Source organism: Nilaparvata lugens, chromosome 11, assembly GCF_014356525.2.
Source record: "Nilaparvata lugens isolate BPH chromosome 11, ASM1435652v1, whole genome shotgun sequence".
NCBI lineage: Eukaryota > Metazoa > Arthropoda > Insecta > Hemiptera > Delphacidae > Nilaparvata > Nilaparvata lugens.
The window spans coordinates 25,808,439-25,831,296 of NC_052514.1; the positions used below are offsets into that span (position 1 = coordinate 25,808,439).

General features: G+C 34.7%; 1 protein-coding gene across 1 annotated transcript in view; it reads left to right on the forward strand.

Annotated features, from left to right (window-relative positions):
- The window catches only part of LOC111053186 (mucin-5AC-like), a 126,321-nt gene that overhangs the window by 77,750 nt on the left and 25,713 nt on the right, over positions 1 to 22,858 (forward strand). The window contains exon 3 of the mRNA XM_039437991.1: positions 6,971 to 7,031. Within this exon, the coding sequence (XP_039293925.1) occupies positions 6,971 to 7,031 (61 nt within the window). The remainder of the gene's footprint in view (positions 1 to 6,970; positions 7,032 to 22,858) is intronic.

Genomic DNA, 22,858 nt, shown 5'->3' on the forward strand with positions numbered 1-22,858 from the left:
TGGAGCACCGAGCTTCGCTAGTTACTTTTATCCTATTATATTAAGCGAGCAATTTCTGTATATCTTTTTTTTATATCTGTTTATTTTTATATCTGATTATTTTTATATTTGGTTATCTGGCTATTTAGTTATTTATGTTCAACGGATCTCGAAAACGGCTCTAATGATTTTCACGAAATTTGGAACATAGTAGGTTTATGATATAAAAATTCGATTGCACTAGGTCTCATCCTTGGGAAAACTCGCTGAAGGACATGAAAAGGATAGTAATAATTCATCCTCGGAAAAACAGATGATAATCGTCGTCTGTCGATAACAGAAGATGCGTGTGCCTGTGTGGGAGGTCAGCTGTGTAATCAATCAGATTACCGTATCTCGCGAGAAATATTATCTAGAAATGTTAATAGACTCGATCAAAATAATCTGATTTGTTGACATGGCATGATTTATCATTCTAAATTATTAGAGTATATCATAATATTCGAAGTTAATCATTACTTTACAGTTTTAAGTGATTAGTGAGTGTTATTTTGTTATTAATTTGGTTTGTAAACAATCTAAATTAGGACTTTTCAAAAATGTTTGGACTGAAATTTTGACCTGAATTCAAGTATATGAAATATGACCTACTTTTTGGAGTATTTATAGTGCATAAATGAAAATTCGGGGAAGAATCAGTTTTGGACTGTGCCTGTTAGTCCTCCCGCAATCATATCAATAAATTGAGTTCTGTTTATCAATAAATAAACAACGAGCAAAACTCCGTGCCCCGATATTTCATTGATAAACAGAGCACAATTATTTGAAATTATCATGTTTATATTTTTCAGCTGGCTATTCATCAGCTTATGAATTTTGGGGATGAGATATTTTGATTCTCCACAAACGTTCACTCTTTCTTATCATCCACAGACGACGAAAGTCTCAGCTGTTTTTCCAAGGACGAATTATCCTTTCAATTTCGTTCAGCGAGTTTTCCCAGGAATCAGACCTAATGCAATTGAAATTTTATATCATAAATCTACTATGTTCCAAATTTCGTGAAGATCATTAAATCCGTTTCCGAGATCAGTTGGACATGAATAACCATAAATAAATGTATATATATATATATATATATATATATATATATATAATATATATATATATATATATATATATATATAACAAAATACAAAAATACAGAAATTATGTTGATATGATTCAATTACTCCACAATTTACAGTTGAAATAACGATTACAAATTATTATTCCATAAAATTGAAATCAGTTCAATAGTGCGTGATACTATGTATAATTATTGCCAATCCAAAAACTTGTTTCTTACTTTTCATCAAGAATAATGACCACAAGTTAGTGGTATCGTCCGTTAAAATCAACTGGTATCAAATGGAAGAAAATAAAATGATATCTTTATAGCGTTAACATCAATGTTCATAATGGAATAAATCCTACCATGAATTTAAATATTTCTTCTCATCATTAAGTTGTAAACGTGATGAACAAATCTCTGCCAATTGAATTCCAATATAGTTTCAACATTGGTTCTTCATATATAATTTAATACTGATCTGATCTATGCCAATTACTAAACGGTATCTGCTATTTGGACCAATTAAAAAGGAATAAAACTAGGTCAAATACATGTTTCACAGAGTTAGCGGCACATACACCAAATTACGGTTCAGAAGATTCTGGAGAGACTATTTTGGAAGGTTGTATTGCCTCGATAATTGAGCACCCACTCTGCACACAAGAAATTGGCGGTTACAACTTTTGAAAGTTGATCATCACTTGGAAAATTGAATATCCTGCGGATGCAAGCAATTGTATGACTCAATTAAAACTGTCAGCATTCGATATAAATTACATCAATGCTTCCATCCAATCAAAACCTGACACTTTGAAGTGAATCTCGTGAAAGAAGAAAACGATGAAGGTGTATTTTGACTATTTTCTGTTCGAGAATGATCAAATTGTTGTACTGCTTCGGTGTAATCAAGATGCTCAACCAGTTATAGTTAGTAGTAGTAGTAGTAGTCAAACACACACAACGCGTGCTTCACAAAAAACGTTGGCTCGCTTGCGCATGCTCAATGGAAGAAAGGCAAGTTTGAAAGAAAGTTGAATGAAATTGACTTCTGCCGACTGTGTTTCAAATTTATTCAGGAGCATTTCGAAAATTAACTAATATTACCAGATTTACTTTCTTTGCGTTGAATGTCTCGAGTGAAAGTTATATAACTAGGTCAAAATTGTTGTTTATTATCCACTTTTTTGAGCTTGATATTTGCGGAGTTCAACTTGGCACGTTCATAAAGACATTACAGCAAGAAGTAGATCCCAATTAAAGTGGACCCTACTTCATGAGAGCTCTAATTTAAACTGGTAAATTTAACTTTAATTATTCCAGTGATAATCGTTATATTCTTGATCTTGAACGAAAAACGATTTATTAAAAAAACGATTGAAGTAGTGGAGAAGACCAGCTCACCTTTTCAACCACTCTAAAATCAGATCTCTTTTTCAGTCTCACGAAAATACAAATAAAGGTTTTTTATTTGTGCATATTGTTATCCTCGAGGAAAACATTCATGTCCTAAAGTGGAGTTTTTTTAGATATTTTGGATTTCACGTCTGTGATATTGTTGATCGCAAGGGTAAAGATCTGAAAATGTTTTTAAATTATCAATATCTTATTATTATTATTATTATTATTATTATTATTATTATTATTATTCACCAATCATTTATTCAGTTGTGACTGTAAGATTATCAGTTTCAAATAAACAGAATGCTTGAATATGTATAATATAATATAGTGTGAATGAAGTAATTTTTTGATGATATTTTTATAATATAACTGGAAAATACTGTTATAACATAATATTACATTCATCATGTTATAATAGGTACATATTTATTATAGGTTCATGATATAATTATTATAAGAATTTTAATTTTTATAATAATTATATTAAGAAGCTCTATGTTAAATTTGTCTTAATGTATGCATTTAAGAACAAAAGGTTTTGTATTGACAACAGTTATGTAAGTATTCGAAAAAAGTTCCGAAAGACGCATATTGCTCGAGATATGTACAAAAAACCATACAAAGTATGGTACTTTCAAACCACCCCCACTTCCTTAACACAGGGGGTAGGAGAGAGGACTTTAGATATATTCACCCCCTTACTATCCTTAAAAGAACTAATTATTGGGAAACTGTAGAAAGGAACCCTCAAATTAATGTGGCACTGTCATTAACCAAACAGAACTTGTGTAATGAGTTTACAGCTTCCAAGCTCAATCATCCCTAAAAACCCTTTGACGGAATCTTACTCTCTCTAGACTGTACCTGAACCTCTGTAGAACCATTGCTCTAACAGACATGAACGTTTTCTGTTCATTTATTCTCGGAAAATCTGGAAAATGCTGAATAAATTCGCTGGAAAAACGCCAATTTGGAAAGTATCTTTAGCGTCGTCATTCCCAAGCAATCTCATTGCAACAATATTTGTACACTTCAGCTGAACTACTGTACCAAAATTCAAACTTTTCTGTCAGATTCTTTTCTGTCTCATAGAACCGACATAAACGCCGATTTTGGGCATATCTTTAGCGAAATTTTGAAGCCATTCTAAAACCTAGCTGGAAATTTGTACCAAATTTGAACATTTTCTGTTCATTTGCTCTTGATAAAGCTGAGAAAACGTAAATGAACGCTGGAAAAACGTCGATATTAGGCGTAATTTTCAAATCCTCCAACAACAACAGCCTATACAATATTCTATTCATTAGCTGAACCTATTTACAAAATTTGAACCTTTTCTCTCAATTAGTCCTTGAAAAAATCTGAGAAAACGCTGGGGAACGCTAGGAAAACGCAGTATAACTGCCTATCTTGAGCGTAACTCTGAAGGTCTCTCAAGACAAAAATTCTAGACCCTAGCTGAAATGCTGTACCAAATTTGAACATTTCCGTCAATTGGTTCTTGAAAAAGCCTAGAAAATGCAGGAAAATTGCTTTTTGGCGAATCTTTCAAAACCCTTTCAATACAACATTTTCATACCCCAGCTAAGCCCGTAACAAATTTGAACATTTTTCGCTAATTGGTTCTTGAAAAAGTTGAGAAAACAATGATTTTGGGCGTATCTTTGGAATTTTTACAAAATAATAAGTTTTTAGTGTGCCTCTAGAAGATCAACTGAGAAGAACAACTTGCATAGATGCTAGAGAAGACTCTAGAAGAACATACATGTCAAATTTGAAGGTATTTGATCCAGTAGATTTCTAGTTCTGTTGATTAGAGTCAATCAGATTAAATTATGTCCTGTCCTGTCGTGTCGGCGAGATATTGGTGTGTAAACAACTAATGGCTGTTTTGGTTGTTGTACCAACAATGCTAATAATTTGTTGTAAACAACAATGCTACTACCATTAAAAGCTTACCAAGTTAAAAATAGAGAAAATTCGGGAGAAAATATTATGCTATTTCGAGCTATCAATTGCATGCCTCATTGAATGCAATTAATAGTCCACATGACAGCTGATTTTTTACCAAGTTACATTGAGATATCAATTACATGCGTCATTGCATGCGATCAATAATCCACTCGACAGCTGATTTATGATCAATAATTCTATAATATGATTCCTACGGTAATATTGGCGTTCGAAAAAGACTCCTTTTCCTTTCAAATTATCCTCAAACTACAAAATTTCAAAAAAACCTTATAGGCTATAAAATACGTCGACACGAAATTCAAAAAGGAACATACCTGTCAAATTTCATGAAAATCTATTGCTGCATTTCGCCGTAAATGCGGAACATATAAACATAATTATAAATATGAATATTTAAACATGTAAACATAAAGAGAAATGCAAAACCGTCGACTTGAATCTTAGACATCACTTCGCTCGGTTAATGAATGAGTGAGTGAGTGAATGAATCAGTGCCACTTCCCTTTTATTTACATAAATAGAATTATTGATTATTATAATCCGGGTCAGCATCTTCTTAATCACTACTAACCGTGAAGAGATACATTGATTTCGAATCATCACAAATCATTGATGCTTTGACTATTGGAATGGTCTACTTTTAATTCATCTAGCAATAATAATTATGAAGCAAATGAGAGAAGACAATCATTGTCCTACTACGAATTGAAAATATACTATCTACACTCAATCTACGAATGTATCTGACAAATTTGTATGCATAAAAATGCAGAAGTATGTTTGTATGCAGAAGAAAAATAATCGATCAAGATTCGAGAAGATCGATTTCCGCATTCTAGACGATAATCACGGCTGTGCCTTCCACAAGTGTCAGCATTCGTTGAATGAGGAGCATGCATACTACAGTATATACATTGCTGACAGATCGTAGTGAATCCCACTGTAGGCCGACTGACCCACTTTAAATGTCTGCTGAAAAAATCATCCTCATTTGCCGTAAAGCCGGGTATGGTGAGACTCACTTAATATTGTCAGCATTGGTTCAATGGGAAGCGTTGATGTTGTTATTGCTAACAATCAGATGTAGTGAATCTAATTATAGTCGAGAACAAGACGAAAAACAAGGTACAAGTCTGGATCTGGGAAAATACTTTGTAGTTGTCGGATGAATGCGCCGGCAATGAATAATGAATAATGAATTGCCGTGACAAGCAGAAGAGAAGAAGAAGATTATTGATGATACAGTGAGATTCACTTCAATCTGTCAGCATTATTTAAATGAGGAACTGGGGACTTATAAGGAATGCTGACAGTTTAAATGATAGTATTCCTTCATGTAACGGATAACAGAGGGAAAGGAAAGCCCGTTATCGATTTATTGTTACCTTATTTTCGAGGATATGATGACTCTCCAGATTCAAATATGACTACACAATATTTGGGAAGTAATTTGAATGTGATTGAAAATATAACAGGGCTCTCAACATGAAATTTGACGGTAAATAAAAGTCTTCGAGTACTCGAGAAAAAATTTGTGAGCTAGTTTATTAGAGACCAGCCAAAATTTGTATCTCCCACAACTTTTCTATTGTAAATATTTTTGTGTGTTGAGTATTTTTTCATCAGGTTTATTGAATAAAATAATATACTGAATGTTCTGCCGTGCTGAGTTCAATTTATGATTTTCAATCATTCTCTTTTCATGTTTCAACTAGAAAAATTGAATTGTATGACGTCAATTTGAATAAGCAAACAATAAAATTACAAACAATTCAATTGACTTGACATTTACTCTTAGCTACAATTATTGAAATCTCTTACTGATGTGGATGGATTCTCTATTGGAACACTTCGAAAGCTAACACCATCCTAGTCTCTCACACTATGCCTCTCCATTCATCGCGATCTTCTATTCTCCTTCTCTACCATTTGATAGAAATGTTTCTCTCAAGCTGCTTTCCTCATCATGGATATAGAATATTCTGGGTCTTTCATTCAATTTTCTTCCTCCTGAAAAATCTCTATACTTTGTCTAGTATTCATTTGATTTTGTACCTTTCATATGAGTATCGCAAGTATGAGTTTCACGCTCCACGACATGCTATGACCGTTTTTCAGAAGATTAACTAGTAAAGAAAGATAGAAGATTGACCAATTGATGGAATAGATTTTAATAATGTGGATCTCCAATTGATGATAATATCAATTTAATACAAAAACATCTTGATTCCATAACGTATTGTTATAGCTCATCTGATCGAATTATACAACTTTGTTATTAGGCTTGTCTTTTTCTAGTATCAGCATCGACTTTACTTTGATAAGCATGATATTCAAATATCCAATTGAAACTTGTTTTTTGATTGTTGTACATTCTACACAGACTCACTTCCCTATATCATATTCATTGAAACCCTTTTTCATTATTTATTTCTTCAATCTAAATTAATAATTATTGTCATTTATCAATTCTCTAATCTTTTATTGTCATTTTTGTTTCAGAAGGCAGGGCGAGTCGACTCGAAGACGACTGGCGTCCAATGTCAAACTATCACTATGTCAGGTACTTACAGAATACTACTCACAATAACATGTACAATAGGATAATTTCTGCCATAGATCACTATACTCATAAAAATCAATCAAACTCAACTGAGTCTTCAGTTGATGGATTGGAATCTGAACTCATAAGTTCCATGTCAGAAGACTTAAAACAAGTTTCACTATTATTCAGGAATTTAATTTCAATGTATATAAATGGTGAAAATGATTTTCAAAAGTCACAGACGAAAATGGATAAATCAGATTTGAAACTTAAGAATCGTGAAGAATTTGAATGGTTGAAACTCTTAATGAATTCACAATTTGATGAAACTTTTATTTTGAATAAGTTGAAAACGATGTTGCTGTTATTTTTATCCAAAAGTTATTCCAAGACAAATGAAATTGGTAAACAGCCATCTGAAGGTTTGTATGGAAATTTTGGAGAGAGCTCTCATTTTCTAGAACCTGATGGAGCTCTCCTTGAATCTCGTAAAAAAAGACAGGTTAGTTCTGAGGAGACATTAGATTATGACAGTGAGGAAGACCCAGATGCTTCCTCAGATTCAAGTAGTGAGACTTCAAACCCGAATGAACTGGATTTGGAGGAATTGAATGAGGATGAATCATATGATGAAGATGAACTGGAAGACAGTAGTGTAGTTACCTCTGGTGAAACAGATAACGATAAGAAAGATATGTCAGATGATGACAATGTAATAGTGGAGAGCTTTGTGTCAAACTCATTGTCTGATTTGAAAAGTGCGCCTTTTGAACTCAAAACTCCAGCTCATAAGCCATCAGTTATAGTGAATGGCCATACTGATGAATCGTTGGATGATCTGATTCTCCATCACACGGGGTCATCGGGTGTGATTCATCATCATCCTCCCACTAAAAACCATCGACCCTCTGTGATTCTAGTCCAAGATGCCCCAGAGCATCTCTTACCAAAGCCCCCTTCCAACTACCGACCCACAAGTACACATCATACCACTGCACGACCTGAAACAAGCATTAACAATCAAAATAATAACAACTACCATAATACTGTTAACCGACCCCAAAGTAACAATGTTCATTCACAAGGACCATCTTACAAGCCTGTGTATCATTATCCATCAACAAACTATGAGCCAACCCCTGAGCCAGAGTATGTTCCTCTCCCCAGTCCACCTAGACCACCACAAAGCCACAAGCCTGTTCACCATAAGCCAATTTATACTTTTTCCACAACTGAACCATCAATAATCACTGTGGAACACCTCTACAGACCACTTCGGCCACAAAGTCCCACTACCACTGCAAGGCCACCAACAAGTACCTTCAGACCAGTTCATGATTATCACTACCCTAATTATCCATCTGAACCAAATTTCGAGCCAGTGCCCATCTATCATCCACATAAACCCCAGGATATTCATAGGCCCATCTACAAGCCAGTTCATCACTATCCACCACCAGAACACGAACCTGAACCTGAACCTGAACCTGGTCCTGTACCAATCTACCAGGGCTCTCACCCTTCACCTCAACCACAACCAGAGCCAGAATTTGTTCATCATTATGCTGATGAGCCAGTCTACCTGATATCATCATCAACCCAGGAGCCAGTACCTTCTCCCAAACCTGCATCACCTACACAATCTGCTCCAATAGTGCAGGCAAACACACCTCTGGGCCCAACTTTGATCTTCATCAACCAGCAGATACCATCCACCTCTTTGCCTTCCCCATCACCCTCGCCTCTAAACCCTGTCACAATATCCAATGGGGAACCACCACCATCAATTGTGCTTCTGCCACCTTTGAACGACATACCACCAACAGCTCAAGATGCTCCCCCACCAGCTCCACATTGTGCACCTGTCTATATTTCCCACACACAAAACATACACACATCAGCTGATTTCAAGGATGATTGTGCAGATGTTAATATTATCATAAATTCCCCAGTAGCAGCTGCTATTGGGGCAGGAGGAGGTGGTGGAGGAGGTGGTGAAGGAGAGTTTGGTTCTGAAGAGGAGGATGAAGAACAGATTGTCCAGCAGGATGATGATCCTGGAGGAGGAGGAGGAGGTGGTGGAGGAGGAGGTTTGATTATTCCAGCAGCTGTTCCCATTATTGCTGCAGCTGGAGCTGGAGGGGCTGCAGCCGCTGCAGCTGCTGGAGCAGCTGGAACAGCTGGAATCGTTGGTGGGGCAGTAGCAGGAGGAACTGTTACACCTCGTCCAAACCTCCCTCTTCAAAATGCACCTGCGAGACCCACATCTTCATCATCCCTCATCCAACAGGCACCACCCACCCCCACCAAACGCCCTGAGTCATCAATGACTCTCTGGGATTACTTGACTTCTGCCTTTACCTCATTTGCATATCCATTTTGGACCATTGTTTTTGCTCCATTTTCGCTACTGCTGGCTAGTGGTCTGGGTGTAGCGGCACTTGTGTTTCCATGGGCGTTCCCAAGGTTTTGGTTCGGTAGAGGAATAAGAGATAGCAAGAGAAAACGAAGGAGAAAAAGGTCGTCTGGCTCAGAGCTTGAATTTGCGCCAATGGTTGCTCAGTTAGATTTCTATGCTGAAATGTTTTATACCGTATATTATTGTATTATATTTTTAGGTGATATGAGAGAATGATATTCATTCTTCACAAGTCACACTTATTACACTTAAGGAATGATTTGACTAATTGGTTGAATTATTAGTTGATTCATTATCAATAGGTATAAAATATTATTAGAATAGAAATGCTTACTAATAGCACTTATAAGATACCTTGCCATAAACTCTAACATTAGGCCTATTAATCTAGTTAGTTCCATTACTAATAATAATTTACTTGAGTTATATTCTGATGAGAGCTAATTTTAAACTTCAAGAAAGTAGTAGAATATTTTCTTAATAGTTCTTTGTCTAGGGAACTCCTCAACCAAATTGTAAATATCATGTGACTAACTTCAACACTTCTATACTAGGCTACATAAGGAAAATTATAATGTTGATTATAAAATGTTTATGAGTATAGTGATTTATGGCGAATTATCTTTGTCATGAAGAAGTTGTAAATTCTATGAATACTTTTAGTTTTAAACAGTATTTTATAATATTATTGTATTTATATGTTTCAAAACTTTTGAAATAAATTGTGGCGCTCTCCTCTACTTGTTGAGAATTTGTTGTAAATTATTCTTCATTCCTCAGATCCCATCCTAGTTAGAATTGCTCCATGCTCCCTATTAGTATTAAACTTTATTCTGATATAGCATGAGTGATAGAAATAGTACAGTAAGCTGTTCTTAGGAAGACCAAAAGAATGTTAAACACAACAAAATTGGTTCATGTGTAATGTGTTTATTTGAAAGTAGCTTCTTATCAATAGATACATATCAGTAGGCTACTTGAGAACAATGTTTCAAAAATTAATTACTGTACTATGAATGTTAAGGTTAATCTTTGATTTTGGATTAGGTTTTAACCATTAAAATTACTTGTACTTTCTCCTCTGAGGAGAACCTTCAGGAATGATCGAATCTCGTTCTAAGAAAAAAACTAATTTATTTCAGTTTCTATGATTAATTTTGGAAACAAAAAAGTTGCTCCATCAAACACGAAAAGATAAAAAATATGTTTATCAAGTGAAGGCCTGTACTCAACATCGTGAGCTATGATTTTGAAAGAAAATTATTCTTTTAGTAATTTCTATTACATAAAAAAGTCAAGAATGCAAATCGAATAGTATAGCTGCCAAAACAATCGGACATCGAATAACCCCACAGCATCGATGATCGATCAGAAGGTCTCTTCTACCCTAGTCATGACCATTAGGCTGATAATTCATGTTTTTCAAGATACTGATCGGTTTTCTGGTGTTACTCGATGTCCGATTGTTTTGTCAGCTAGAGCATTTAATTTTTATGAAAAGGGCTACAATAGAGCATTCCTGACATTTTCTGATGAAATTTACAGTTTTCTAGTAGTTTTATTTTTATTATTATTATTTCAATGTATCGTTAAACTGAGCTGGTTATTTTTTATTAATTTTAGATCTTTACCAAAGTGGGAACTATTCAGAATATGAACCCAACTGGTTAAACTGTTCTTGAGATATAAATTATTTTGTAATGAATGCAAAACGGGGAATATCTGGTAAAAGAAGTGCTTCTCGTAAAAATTCACTTATGATTTTCTCTTCATGATGAACCATTGAACCATTTAGCAGAGGTTGTCACTTTACATATGGGACACTCTGTATAGTGAGAGAGATATTGTATTTCAGCCTCCATAGTCCAGTCAAAGGAAGGTTATAAAGGAAATGTTTTGAACACTATTTTTGACCCCGCAGCTCTTTTAAGGATAGTTCGAGGATAGGATAAACATGTCAAAATTGCTATGAGTGTATATCCTGTGGGTGGTGGTGATTTTAAAATATATTTATTCGGTTTTTCGCATATATCTTTAATATGCGTTTTACGGACGCACTTATCCAAAAAAATTGAATCTCACAAAAATTTTGCTCGAAACATTTTTCGTTTTATCTCTCTGTCAACTGATCCTAGCCTATGTTGTTGAACTGGAGATATAGGTAGAGAAATGGGTAGAATAGTGAAATGTTACTTAAAATTGAAGAGAATTCAATGCTTTATAAGGTCATCATTAGAACGGATTTCTTCAACCAAATGTTGAAAAGTTATAAGGCCAAATAAATTAAAAAATGGAGGCACAACGTTTTTTCTTCAGAATTTTCGAGAACGTTTATGTAGTTTAAGATAAAATTAATGTTTTAGATTAAAATTGAGGACAAATTTATCAGCTTCAATTATGTATCGGATAATAATGTCCGTAAGACGCATATTGTTCACGATATAGTATGCGAAAAACCGAACAACTATATTTTGAAACCACCGCAGCCCCTTAGCACATGGGCTAGGGCTGAGTACTTTTGATATTTACTTACTCCCTAACTTTCCTTGAATGATCGAGGTAAAAAATTGTGTTCCAAACTTTCCCCTCTATAACATTTTTTGAGCATTTATAGCCTGATTTGAAATAAAATAATAATATGCGAGCATTCTTACTCGCCTACATAATATTATTTTTCTATCGTAGTATCTACTTTTTATTTATGTGTGTATTTTGCGCTAAATAACTAATTTTACTACTAAATCAGCACTACTAATACCGCGCATGACACACTTGTTCCGTAAATAAGGAATACAGTTTCGAGAATATTCTAAATAGCATACAGTGTAGTAGGACATGACTATTCTAAATTCTATCCAAACTTTGTGTACTCATTCTATTCATATGCATATGAATAAGGTTTAGGTACCCAACCATAGAAGAAAGAGTACAGTGATTGAAAGAAAGTATGTATATACGTGATGCATTTCTAGGCTAAGGTCCTATACACCTTAGCCTAGAAATGCATCACGTATATACATACTTTCTTTCAATCACTGTACTCTTTCTTCGAACTCCCACAAAATATCTTCGGTAAATAGACGTATAGAAATTATGAGAATTGAAAAAAACTAATAAGCTTCCACTGTCATTTTCATCCGATAGAGCAAAGAAAGTAAATGCTGTACATTCATAAATATATATCTGATAGGAAGGAGGGAAATCATTGTCTTATACAAAATAATTAGAGATATTGGAATTTCGAAAAAGAAGTGTGCAATTGGAAACTTGAACATCATTTTTGTAAACGCAGCCCCAGTGTTTTTATTGGTGTTTGAGCTATAGGTAAAAATATTTAATAATTTTCAAGTAGTACTGTTTTTATTTGAATGCACTTGTATATCACTTATCAGAATACACTACTGTATAGAATAGCAAATCCTCTATCAGAACAATATTTTTAGTACTCTCTCATTCGAAATACATTTACTTATTTGGTATAATTCTTCTAGTCCAACAATATTTCATCTGACATAATTATAACACTTTTCCACAGAATATTTCCAACTGTAATGCTATTAAACGTTGTCTATGTCAATATGGTAATTGTGAGTGATGAATATGGATTGATATGGGAAGAATAATAACATTATTTGAAACTTAAAAGTCATTAAAAGTGACATTGAAGAATTGACATATTTGAAGAGTGATCACATCACAATGAACATTATTTTAGTTGTTTCTCAACCTCCACCTCTCGAATAGCCTAGTCATTGAATGATGACAAAGAAGGAAGTCATGATTAAATTGATTACAAAATCAACACCATGAACAGAGATATTGTGTAATCTATCCATATTAAGGTGAAATAAAAGTGATATTATTACTAATGAAATCATGTGCAACTGAAAATATCGCTTTTAATTCACCTTAATTGATTATTTCAGAATCGATTTCCCGTGGAATGAAAAAATGATATGGGTTAGCTAAGGTATCTTCTACATAGCTGCATAATTTAATTGGTGCAGAAAGTCGTCAATATTTAAGAATATTTAAATATATATTGAAATTTCATTGCTTTTGGTTCCTGATAGCAGAAACCCATCAACTGCGAGTTAAAAAAGGCATTAATCATTTATACTGACACATCATAGTAATTACTTTTTCCTCAGTGAGATTATTCCGTAGTGAGAGCAAGAATCAATAAAAATATTAAAGCATATTTTTTGTTTCTCGAAAAACACACTTTTGTGACCCCTAAGGGGTTTCTGGAAGATATAGCCTAATAGATTTAACTATCACCAAACTCATATTCTATAGTGAGGCTCACGTTATAATGGCAGTGCAGAAAGTAAGGAAAACACCCGATTCTCTGTCTCGCCACTGCCTTCTACAGAGGATAGCTGATACTGGTATATCTGATGTGAAATTAACTGTTCATTCTTGCTTGAAATAATCAAGACGGGGGCCTGGTGCCCCCTTCAATGAAAATGTTCAAATCTCTATAAGTTATTTTTTATTGATGTGACCTCTTGTTGGAGCAATCCAACACACCTTGGATACACGACTCACCTAGATGGCTGTGAATTTTTTGTTCACAAAAAATGCAGGTTTATTTTATTCGCCAAGAAAATATCATTTTCAATGATTGAATAGTAATAATTATTATTACAATTGAGGTGAAACCTAAAGATGTGGGAAAAAAATCTCTTTGAGAGGGAAAAATTCTCTACTGTCAAATTAAAGTGAATCCATATTCTACATCTAATGCTATACTGACAGATTGAAGTGAATCCATATTTCTACATCTAATGCTATACTAACAGATTGAAGTGAATCCATTTCGCTCTAATGCTATACTATGATGTCAGACTCACTTTGAGAAATTCCTTTGGTGTCAGATTAAAGTGAATTCATATTTCTACATCTAATGCTATACTGACAGATTGAAGTGAATCCATTTCGCTCTAATGATATACTACGATGACGGGCTCAAGAGAGAGAGATCTCCTTCTTTTACTCGTGGCATCTCTTTCCCGCACCCTTCTTTATTACGAAAGGCGAGTAAGGAAGAATGTTATACTAAGGAATCTAGATACGCTCCCCCTCGCTTCTCACAACCAGCATTACTGCTTTCTTCTTCTTCTTTTACTCGGGGCATCTCTTTCCCGCACCCTTCTTTATTACGAAAGACGAGTAAAGGAGACAAGAAGTAACTATCTTCCATTTTGATCGACCGTTCCTATACTGTCAGATTAAAGTGAAACGTATCTCAGCAGCATTACGAAAGGCGAGTAAGGAATCTAGTATAAGTTTTATAATGGATCATATTATGTTTGCTTTCCAACTGACAGTCAAGAGTTCAATCAAACTGATTATGAATGTGTAAAAAAATTGAGCTCTTTTGCTGTACAAACATGGCAGTCGTTTTTTTTAAAGTGATTTCTCCGACAATATGTAAGTATAATTGGAATGTGCTAGCATATCCAAAAATACTTACACATTCTCAGACCTATTTCACTCAGGACGGAACTCAACGTCTATAGTTACCATGAAACTGTCTTAAGAAGATACGATTTCCGCTCACATTTAATTGCCATGAACGAGAATTAAAACTTCTGATGTTATTCTCATTCAAAACCACTGAATATTCTTTCGGCAACTTGATAGTATGTTTAAAGCCGGCTTCACTATCAATATCGATAATTTTAAGGTGAATTTCACCATTATCGGCAAATGTTACCTTTGTTACCACAAACCAATCATAGGCATAAAATTCAAAACCCCAATCAACTACTGGATTTGCATCTACAGACAACTCGTTGAAACTTGTGCAGTCAAAATAGTTAGACATCATGTTGTCACTTCACCTGTTTAGAGTAAAGTGACGCGTGCATTCGCTCGCGTGTGGCTCATCTAGTCACATCTGCTCTGCTCCCTGTGAGGTCCCTTTCTAAGCTCGATAACTCCTGCACCGAAAACCGTTACATGAAAAAATGTCTAAATCGATTTATGTGACAAGTGTTTAGTCGTTAAAGTTACTTCACACATCCTTTAGAAGATTTATTGATATACTCAAAAATGTCTAGGGTGTGAAATTTGAAACTATAGGTGTTCACTCTCTCTCACATCCTTTAAAAGATTTATCGACATACTCAAAAATGTCTAGGGTGTGAAATTTGAAACTATAGGTGTTCACACTCTCTCACACAACCTTTTAAAAGATTTATCGATATACTCAAGAATGTCTAGACTGAAATTTGAAACTATAGGTGTTCACACTCTCTCACACGTGTGTTTATACAATCAATCACACTCGTCTAGACTGAAACAACATATCATTCACTCTCTCTCACACAACTCATGATTTTATGTTTTCGGGCCCAATATAAAGTCTTTATATTTGACCAAATCCATTTTTTCTGTAATAATTTGCACTACCTGATGTTCGGAAAGGTTATGATCCTTTGCCTCAATCCAATTCATATGGAAAGACACCTCGGCATATTTTGATACAATGTCAAATGCGATTCTGTGGATAAATAAACTTAGGTAGTCAATGAATGGGGCCGAACATTGCAGTCTCATGACAGCACCCTCTTCCAAATTTTTAATTGCCTCAGCTATTCATCACGAACGCTTTTCACAGCGTCTGCCATCTCGTTTTTCTTAATAAAATCTCCAATATCATTTTTAGTTGCATACTTTTCTGCAATTTGATTAATCAGAATAGCAATAGCATCTTTTGTAATAAACTGCTCAATACCCTCCATAATATTAGCTTTTATTGCACTCGCCATTTCAGATAATCGTTTTTCAAACTCTTCCTTTGTTAATGAAGAACTAATCAATTTCTGCAAAGTAGATTCTAAATATTGCTTATCAATTGGCGATGGTTGTGTTTCATTTACTTTAGTAAAAATTTCTGTACTAAGTTGTTTCAATTTAGTATTGAGATAGTTTCTGTCCAGCACCTCCAAATTCTTAATTTTATCTGATACGGCTTTTAATTTTTCATCTAAATAAGCCTTATCAACTTTATCGTTGTTAATACTGAGCAACTGAGATGAAAAGCTGTCTGTTAAAGTTTTCACTTCTCCTAATGCACTCTCTAGAGTTTGAGTTCTCTCTCCAATAGCTTTATCGATATTAGCACTGAAATTTTGTAATGTACTTAGAATATGTTCTCTTTCAATTATGCTCACTCCAATATTCTTTGTATTTTCCGAAACGAGTTTGGTTATTTGCGAATCTAAATAAAATTTCACAGCTTCGCTGATTCCTTGTTGATTTATCGATTCGATTATCTTCTGTGTTATCGAGTCAATATCACACGTAAGATTAGCAAGAGCTCCGCTAGCACTACCCGTATCAATTCGTCCGAATCGATGTAGAGTCATCGTGACACTAAACAATTAATTTTGCTTCTTTTAGCTCTTCAATTATAGACGCGATTTCCACATCATGCCCACTGTTCCCACTAGCTTTTGAGGAATAGAGTAAATTTAATCTTTCCACTAATTCGTCAAAATTATCAAAGTATTGATAAATTCTATCATGAGAATTATTTTTTGCAAATTTCAATAAACCCCAACCCTTCTTTTTACTAATTTTTTTACTGGAAATAACTTTTGAATCATTTGCGATTTAATTCCCTGATTTCGTTTAACATAGCCTCTTCGATCTAAATGTATACCTGTAAGTGTTAAGATTTTTTTATACTTATCCAGATCTCTCTCATTATAAAGATTTGAGTTTGGTCTCGCACTGAATAATAACTCAAGTAGACCGTGTGTTAATCGAAATCTTTCACTATCAATATCTATATAACCGTTATCGAATATTACTTGCTGATTTCCAATATAATACACATCATCTTTAGAATTATATGAAATTCCATAACTGATTGAATTATTCAATTTTTCCGCATGAAACGTTTTTAGATATTGTGACAGCACATCGTCGTTTCTGCTAGAACCAAGTAAACTGTTTTCAAATTTAGTCGAGCTTAAAAAATTGTCTGTTGAACTCTCATAACTCTGTTCATCCCCCTCTCCATTATCATCAATTTGCATACTCTCTTGTTCCTCTTTTACTTCTTCCTTTTTTGGTTTTACACCAGAGTGTGAGAATTTGTTTTTTCCCAGTTCAATTATGGGCTCTATCAACGGGGAGAGCGTTTTCCTATTATATTCCTCCGATCGCTTTTCAAAATTGACTAAGCTTTTATGCTTCTCTCTAATTACTTTTCTCAATTTCTTAATCTTTTCGATTAAACCAACGTCCTTTCTATTCAGCTTCCTGCTGCGTGTTTTAGACAACATGACTGCACAAAGAATTAATCTCTACTGAACGGTAAGAAACGTATCGAGCGAATCTCGGTACTTGCCGCTATTAATTCCACACTCGGTCATAATAGTTAGAAAATTATGAGGTTTACGATTCCAAACTGTATGACAAAGTTTAACGAAATCTTTATGAGAAATATCTGCTCCAACATGATCTCTGTGAATTAATTTCAGACTCAATAAATCTACCTTGAAGATTATAATCATATTTGCGTTGTCCCTAGTGAAATGTTTCTGTGTAGCTCCATAACTCTGAATTAAATATGCTGTGTCAATATTACGATGTCGACCCATGGTAAAATATTCTCTTATTTGAGGTACGTGATTAAGTTGGAAGTCATCGAATATGACAAGAGAAAATTGTTGAATTTTGTTGGGGTGAGCTATAGATTCCGAATTGCTGTTTATATGAAATTCAATACCCTTCATTTTTGAAAAGACTTTTCTCAAAAACAAGTACTTATCTTGATACTCGCTCTTCGTGTGCAAGTATATAGTTTTAAATCTCAACCCATTCTTTGAAAAAATTAAATTAAATAGTAAATTGGTCTTGCCACAACCTGAAGAGCCTATTATAAGGATCCTTGCATTATGTGGTAATAACTTACCATTTTTACACCATGTTGGCATTTCTTTCTCTCTTATAACATTGTCGAAATTTACTATCGGGATATTACTCATGTTAGTCACGTGTACAGCATGTGATCTGATAAGGAACTAATCATTTTTCGTAAGTTATCAAGGAGGAGGTTGTGCGCTAGACACCACATGGCTGTGTATAGCTTATCACATCGGGATGCAAGCGACAGGTTCTCGCTCTCCCCTTTCAATGCACTGATAGAAGTTTCTCACTTCAATTCCCCCTCTCTCTCCCGCACCCTCTTCACGAGAACGCATGTGTTGCTTGAGCCTTAGCAAATAAAACTTCAGATTAAAATGAAACTGAGAAGCATTTTTTGATAGAGACGTATTATATTTACACCAAATCTTTGTCATATTTACACTGAATGGAATGTATTTGCAATAGATTATTTACAATAAATGTACATGATATTTACAATAGATTATTTACAATAAATGTACATGATATTTACAATAGATTATTTACAATAAATTTACATGATATTTACAATAGATTACAAAAGATTATTTTTCATCTAATAGTTGATCCTTACTAATATAACTAGGCGTTGAAAACCCAATCCATTTCACTAACAATCCTTTTTTATCACGTTTTAATATTTTTTCAATCAAATACACTTGTCTCTCCGATTCATTTAATTGTGTTTTTTTAATTTCTTCTGCATAAAACCTACCACTAATTACTTCTCCGTTTAGATCTCGCAAGCTATACGTTACAGGTTGAGAAGGAAATATAGAATGAATTACAAAATACTCTGCGCTCCAGTTTATGTTATAAGATTTATCGAAAAGAACCCTTTTCTTTGAGATTCGTACAACATCTCCTAGCTTAAATTTCGGTTTTGAATTTTTCAATTTATATCGTCTATTGAATGCAGAATTCAATGACATTAAAACATGATTACGATCTTTTTTCCCCACATCTTTAGGTTTCATTCTAATGGATGAATGCATTGTTGCATTATAATCTCGAACTAAACTGTCTAGTTGTGATATCCAGTTTTTGGTTCCATGTTCAGTTAAATATCTATAAATTTTTGCTTTAAGTGTTCTATTAAACCTTTCAACTATGGAGGCTTTCTTATCACTAAAAACATGATAATGTTTAATACTATATCTATCTAATAATGCTTTAACTTTTAAATTAAAGAATTCTGTTCCTTGATCTGTTTGGAACAGCTTAACTCCTTTATTTTTAGAAATAATTGGCTCGAGAGCGTTAAATACAGATTGGCTTGTCTTGTCTTTTAATGGTACACAATATGCAAATTTTGAAAAACAATTAATAACAGCTAAGATATATTTGTAACCCTTATTAAAACGTGATAAACTTGTCATCTCAATGAGATCGGCTTGAAGCAAGTCTTTTTCACTTTTCAACTCATATTTGCGAGTGGGATAGTTCACACGCGGTACGCTATGAAGCTCTAAAGCTAACTTAGATCTAATAATATTCATGATATTTACAACAGACAAATCAAAATCAGTGGTGTCGGATGATTGTCATGGGACATACTGACCAATCAGTTAGAGTGTTGTGGGCACTCTATAATGTCCAAATGGGAGAGTATCAACACCATTCTCAGCAATATACCTCTTATCATCATAAGGGCTCAAACAGATTTTTGCACATTCAACCTGATACATGGTGTGATTATAGGATCTTAACATATTAAATTTTTCTACATGTTCACTACGTTCAAACAATGATTTCATATATAAATTAAAATTAAGCTTTCTACATTTCACTCCGCTCTGTACACCCTTTGCTATACATTTATTTACAGGTTCTTCATTCTCGTTACATACTAAATATGAGTAAAGTTTGGATCTAAGTCCAAGAAATCTATGGACAGGCTTTGACCCGGTCTCATCCTTGAACTTTCCTACAACTTTATTTCTCTCCATGGAAAAGCAAGGGTGGGAAGGTGGATAGTTAGAAGTATCGAAAAGGGACAAATTTTCTCTAATCAACTGATACACATCTTCGACTTTAAGGTTTAGAAGAAAACTGTCGGTGTCAGTCATACACAGTTCTATACGATCCCACGGTATAATTTTTTGTAATTTACAATAGAAAAAATCGTACATATGGAATTTACTCAACTCCAGTACGGAAAAGCCGGAATAGACAGGCTTGTTCATTTTAAGTTCCAACTTACGAGAGAAAACCGCGATCACGTTCGGACTAATTATTTGCCAGCGTTTACATAGTGGATTTGAAATGTACTTATCTAACCGTTTTTCATCCGTGATAATTTTAACATTCATTTGCTTACGACTACTCTGAATTGTCTTACCAAAAATCAAATTGCAACAGGCCTTAAAGAAGGATATTTCAAATTTATTTTTCGCGTTCTGTCTATTCCGGATATTCAAGTCGATGTAGCTTTTCAGCCAGGGAGATTGGGAAAAGCTAATGACGCGATGCACTTTCAATAATTTCAAACCGAGCTGAAGGTAGAGCTTTAAATTGACATAGTGAACAATGTACTTTTCACGATCGAAAAGTGTGTTCATGAGCTTTTTGGTTCCAGTTTGACCGTTCTCATTCGTTTGGTAGTTCGACAGCAATTCGCGCGGTGGCGTTTGGTGGAGAGGTGCAAGGGGGAAGCTCGCATGCTTATCATGTAACTCTTGAGGGTACTTGAGATCACATTCTATTATATATCCGGTTTCTGAATTGGTGTCCAAATTCGCGAAATCAAGGCTGGAAATTTCTTCCTCTGAGAGGAATTTGAAATTTCCAACAGGCAAGCTTCGGCTCATAGCTTCCGAGTATAAACTGTTTGCATCGATATAAAGCAGATAATTAGACGGTTTTGAAGGATCGTATGTTTCGGGTAGATGTTTGTTATTTGCTTCACAATAACGTTTACCGATGAATGACACCCCACCCCTCATCCCCGCCTCAAACATAAGATGCATGTCCGGATCTGTAAGTAATTGCAGTTCGACTTTAGTGTGTTTCAGCATGCAATTCCAGGTGAAGTGTGCGAGAGAAACAAAATGGGTCACATCGAGGCCGTATGAGCTAAAAAGCGTAGACCTCATGGATTCAAAAACTACGCTAATAGCATTACGTCCAAACATAAATAAAAATCGTGATATTCACCCAGATTTTTCAGCTTGAATGTTGAGAACACTCTTTGCGCATGCTCATATTCTTCGCGAGACAGAGGTGTATCAGTTAAATCGTTATGAAAACATTCGATGGGAGGAAGCGATGTTTCGGCGAATTTTTCGGGACAGCTCATGTACGAGTAGGGATATACTCCTTTTTTCAACAAGAGCTGTCTGTGTTCGCGAGGTGGATCATGAAACACCGAAAATAATCGTTCGAACTTCTTTTCCATGTCTGTACTTTCTACCAAATTACGCACCAATACTTCCAAGGATTCAGACATAAACTTGTAGGAATCTAAAAATTTAATTTTGCCTACTGAAAGTGTCAAAAATCTCTCTGACGTATTTGCGATGCAGGAAATTTCTTTTTTACATTTACCGAGCGATTTCAGAATAAAATGCGAATCAAAACCGGAGAAATTATGAAAATAACACGATATGTACTCCGGAGTACGAGCTGTTAAATTACAAGAAACATGTGCCGCACACAAGTAATTACCGGTTTCATGCGCGTGGTGACGACATTTAATATCGCTGTCTAAAAACGGTTCAGCACAAAGCCCGCAGTTTACTGAATTTTGAAATTCACGCTCTTGACTTTCGGATAAAGCTTGCATCGGAATTTCTCGTTTCATATCCTCATACAAAATGTCGCCGAGATCTGTAATTTCCTGAAGAAATTTCTCCATGATTTTTTCGTCTAAACTACTCGATCTATGGAGTACAGGTCCGTAGGCGATTTCCCCGTTAACATCTATAACAACGAAACAATACCCGCAGGGAATATGACGCACCGTTTTCTTTGTGTAACTACAAGTAATTTCATCAGAATTGCAATCATCATTAATATTCACAACGTATGTTTCTAAATCCGCGTAAATGGTGTACTTTTTCTTCAACGTCGCGCCTAGTTTCTTGAATTTAATTGTCTCTCCGCGTTTAGGATATGAAACGCGCTGAGATTCAAACTTGGAACAAAGTTCCACATGTTTCAACAAATTTGCTTTACCATCTACATTTCGAGTTTTGTCTGATGTGAACCGGTGAAAACAGAAATTACAAACATGTACTTGACCGTGGGATTTTGAAAGGTGGGAGAGAAGACGAGATAGCCCGTTTTTCCCGTTCGCGGTATTTACTAAACAGAAATGAGTTTTTCCTGCATCGCCTTTTAGCATTAAAAGATTAATTTGGTGTTTACGAGTGCGGAAAATGCTTGTACGGAAGGGGAAAAACTTTTTGTTGTCATACGCGATGACGTGAATTGCAATGTCCGGATTGAGTATTTCAAATTTCTTAATATCGCGTGTCGTCACCGGGAAATTTACACC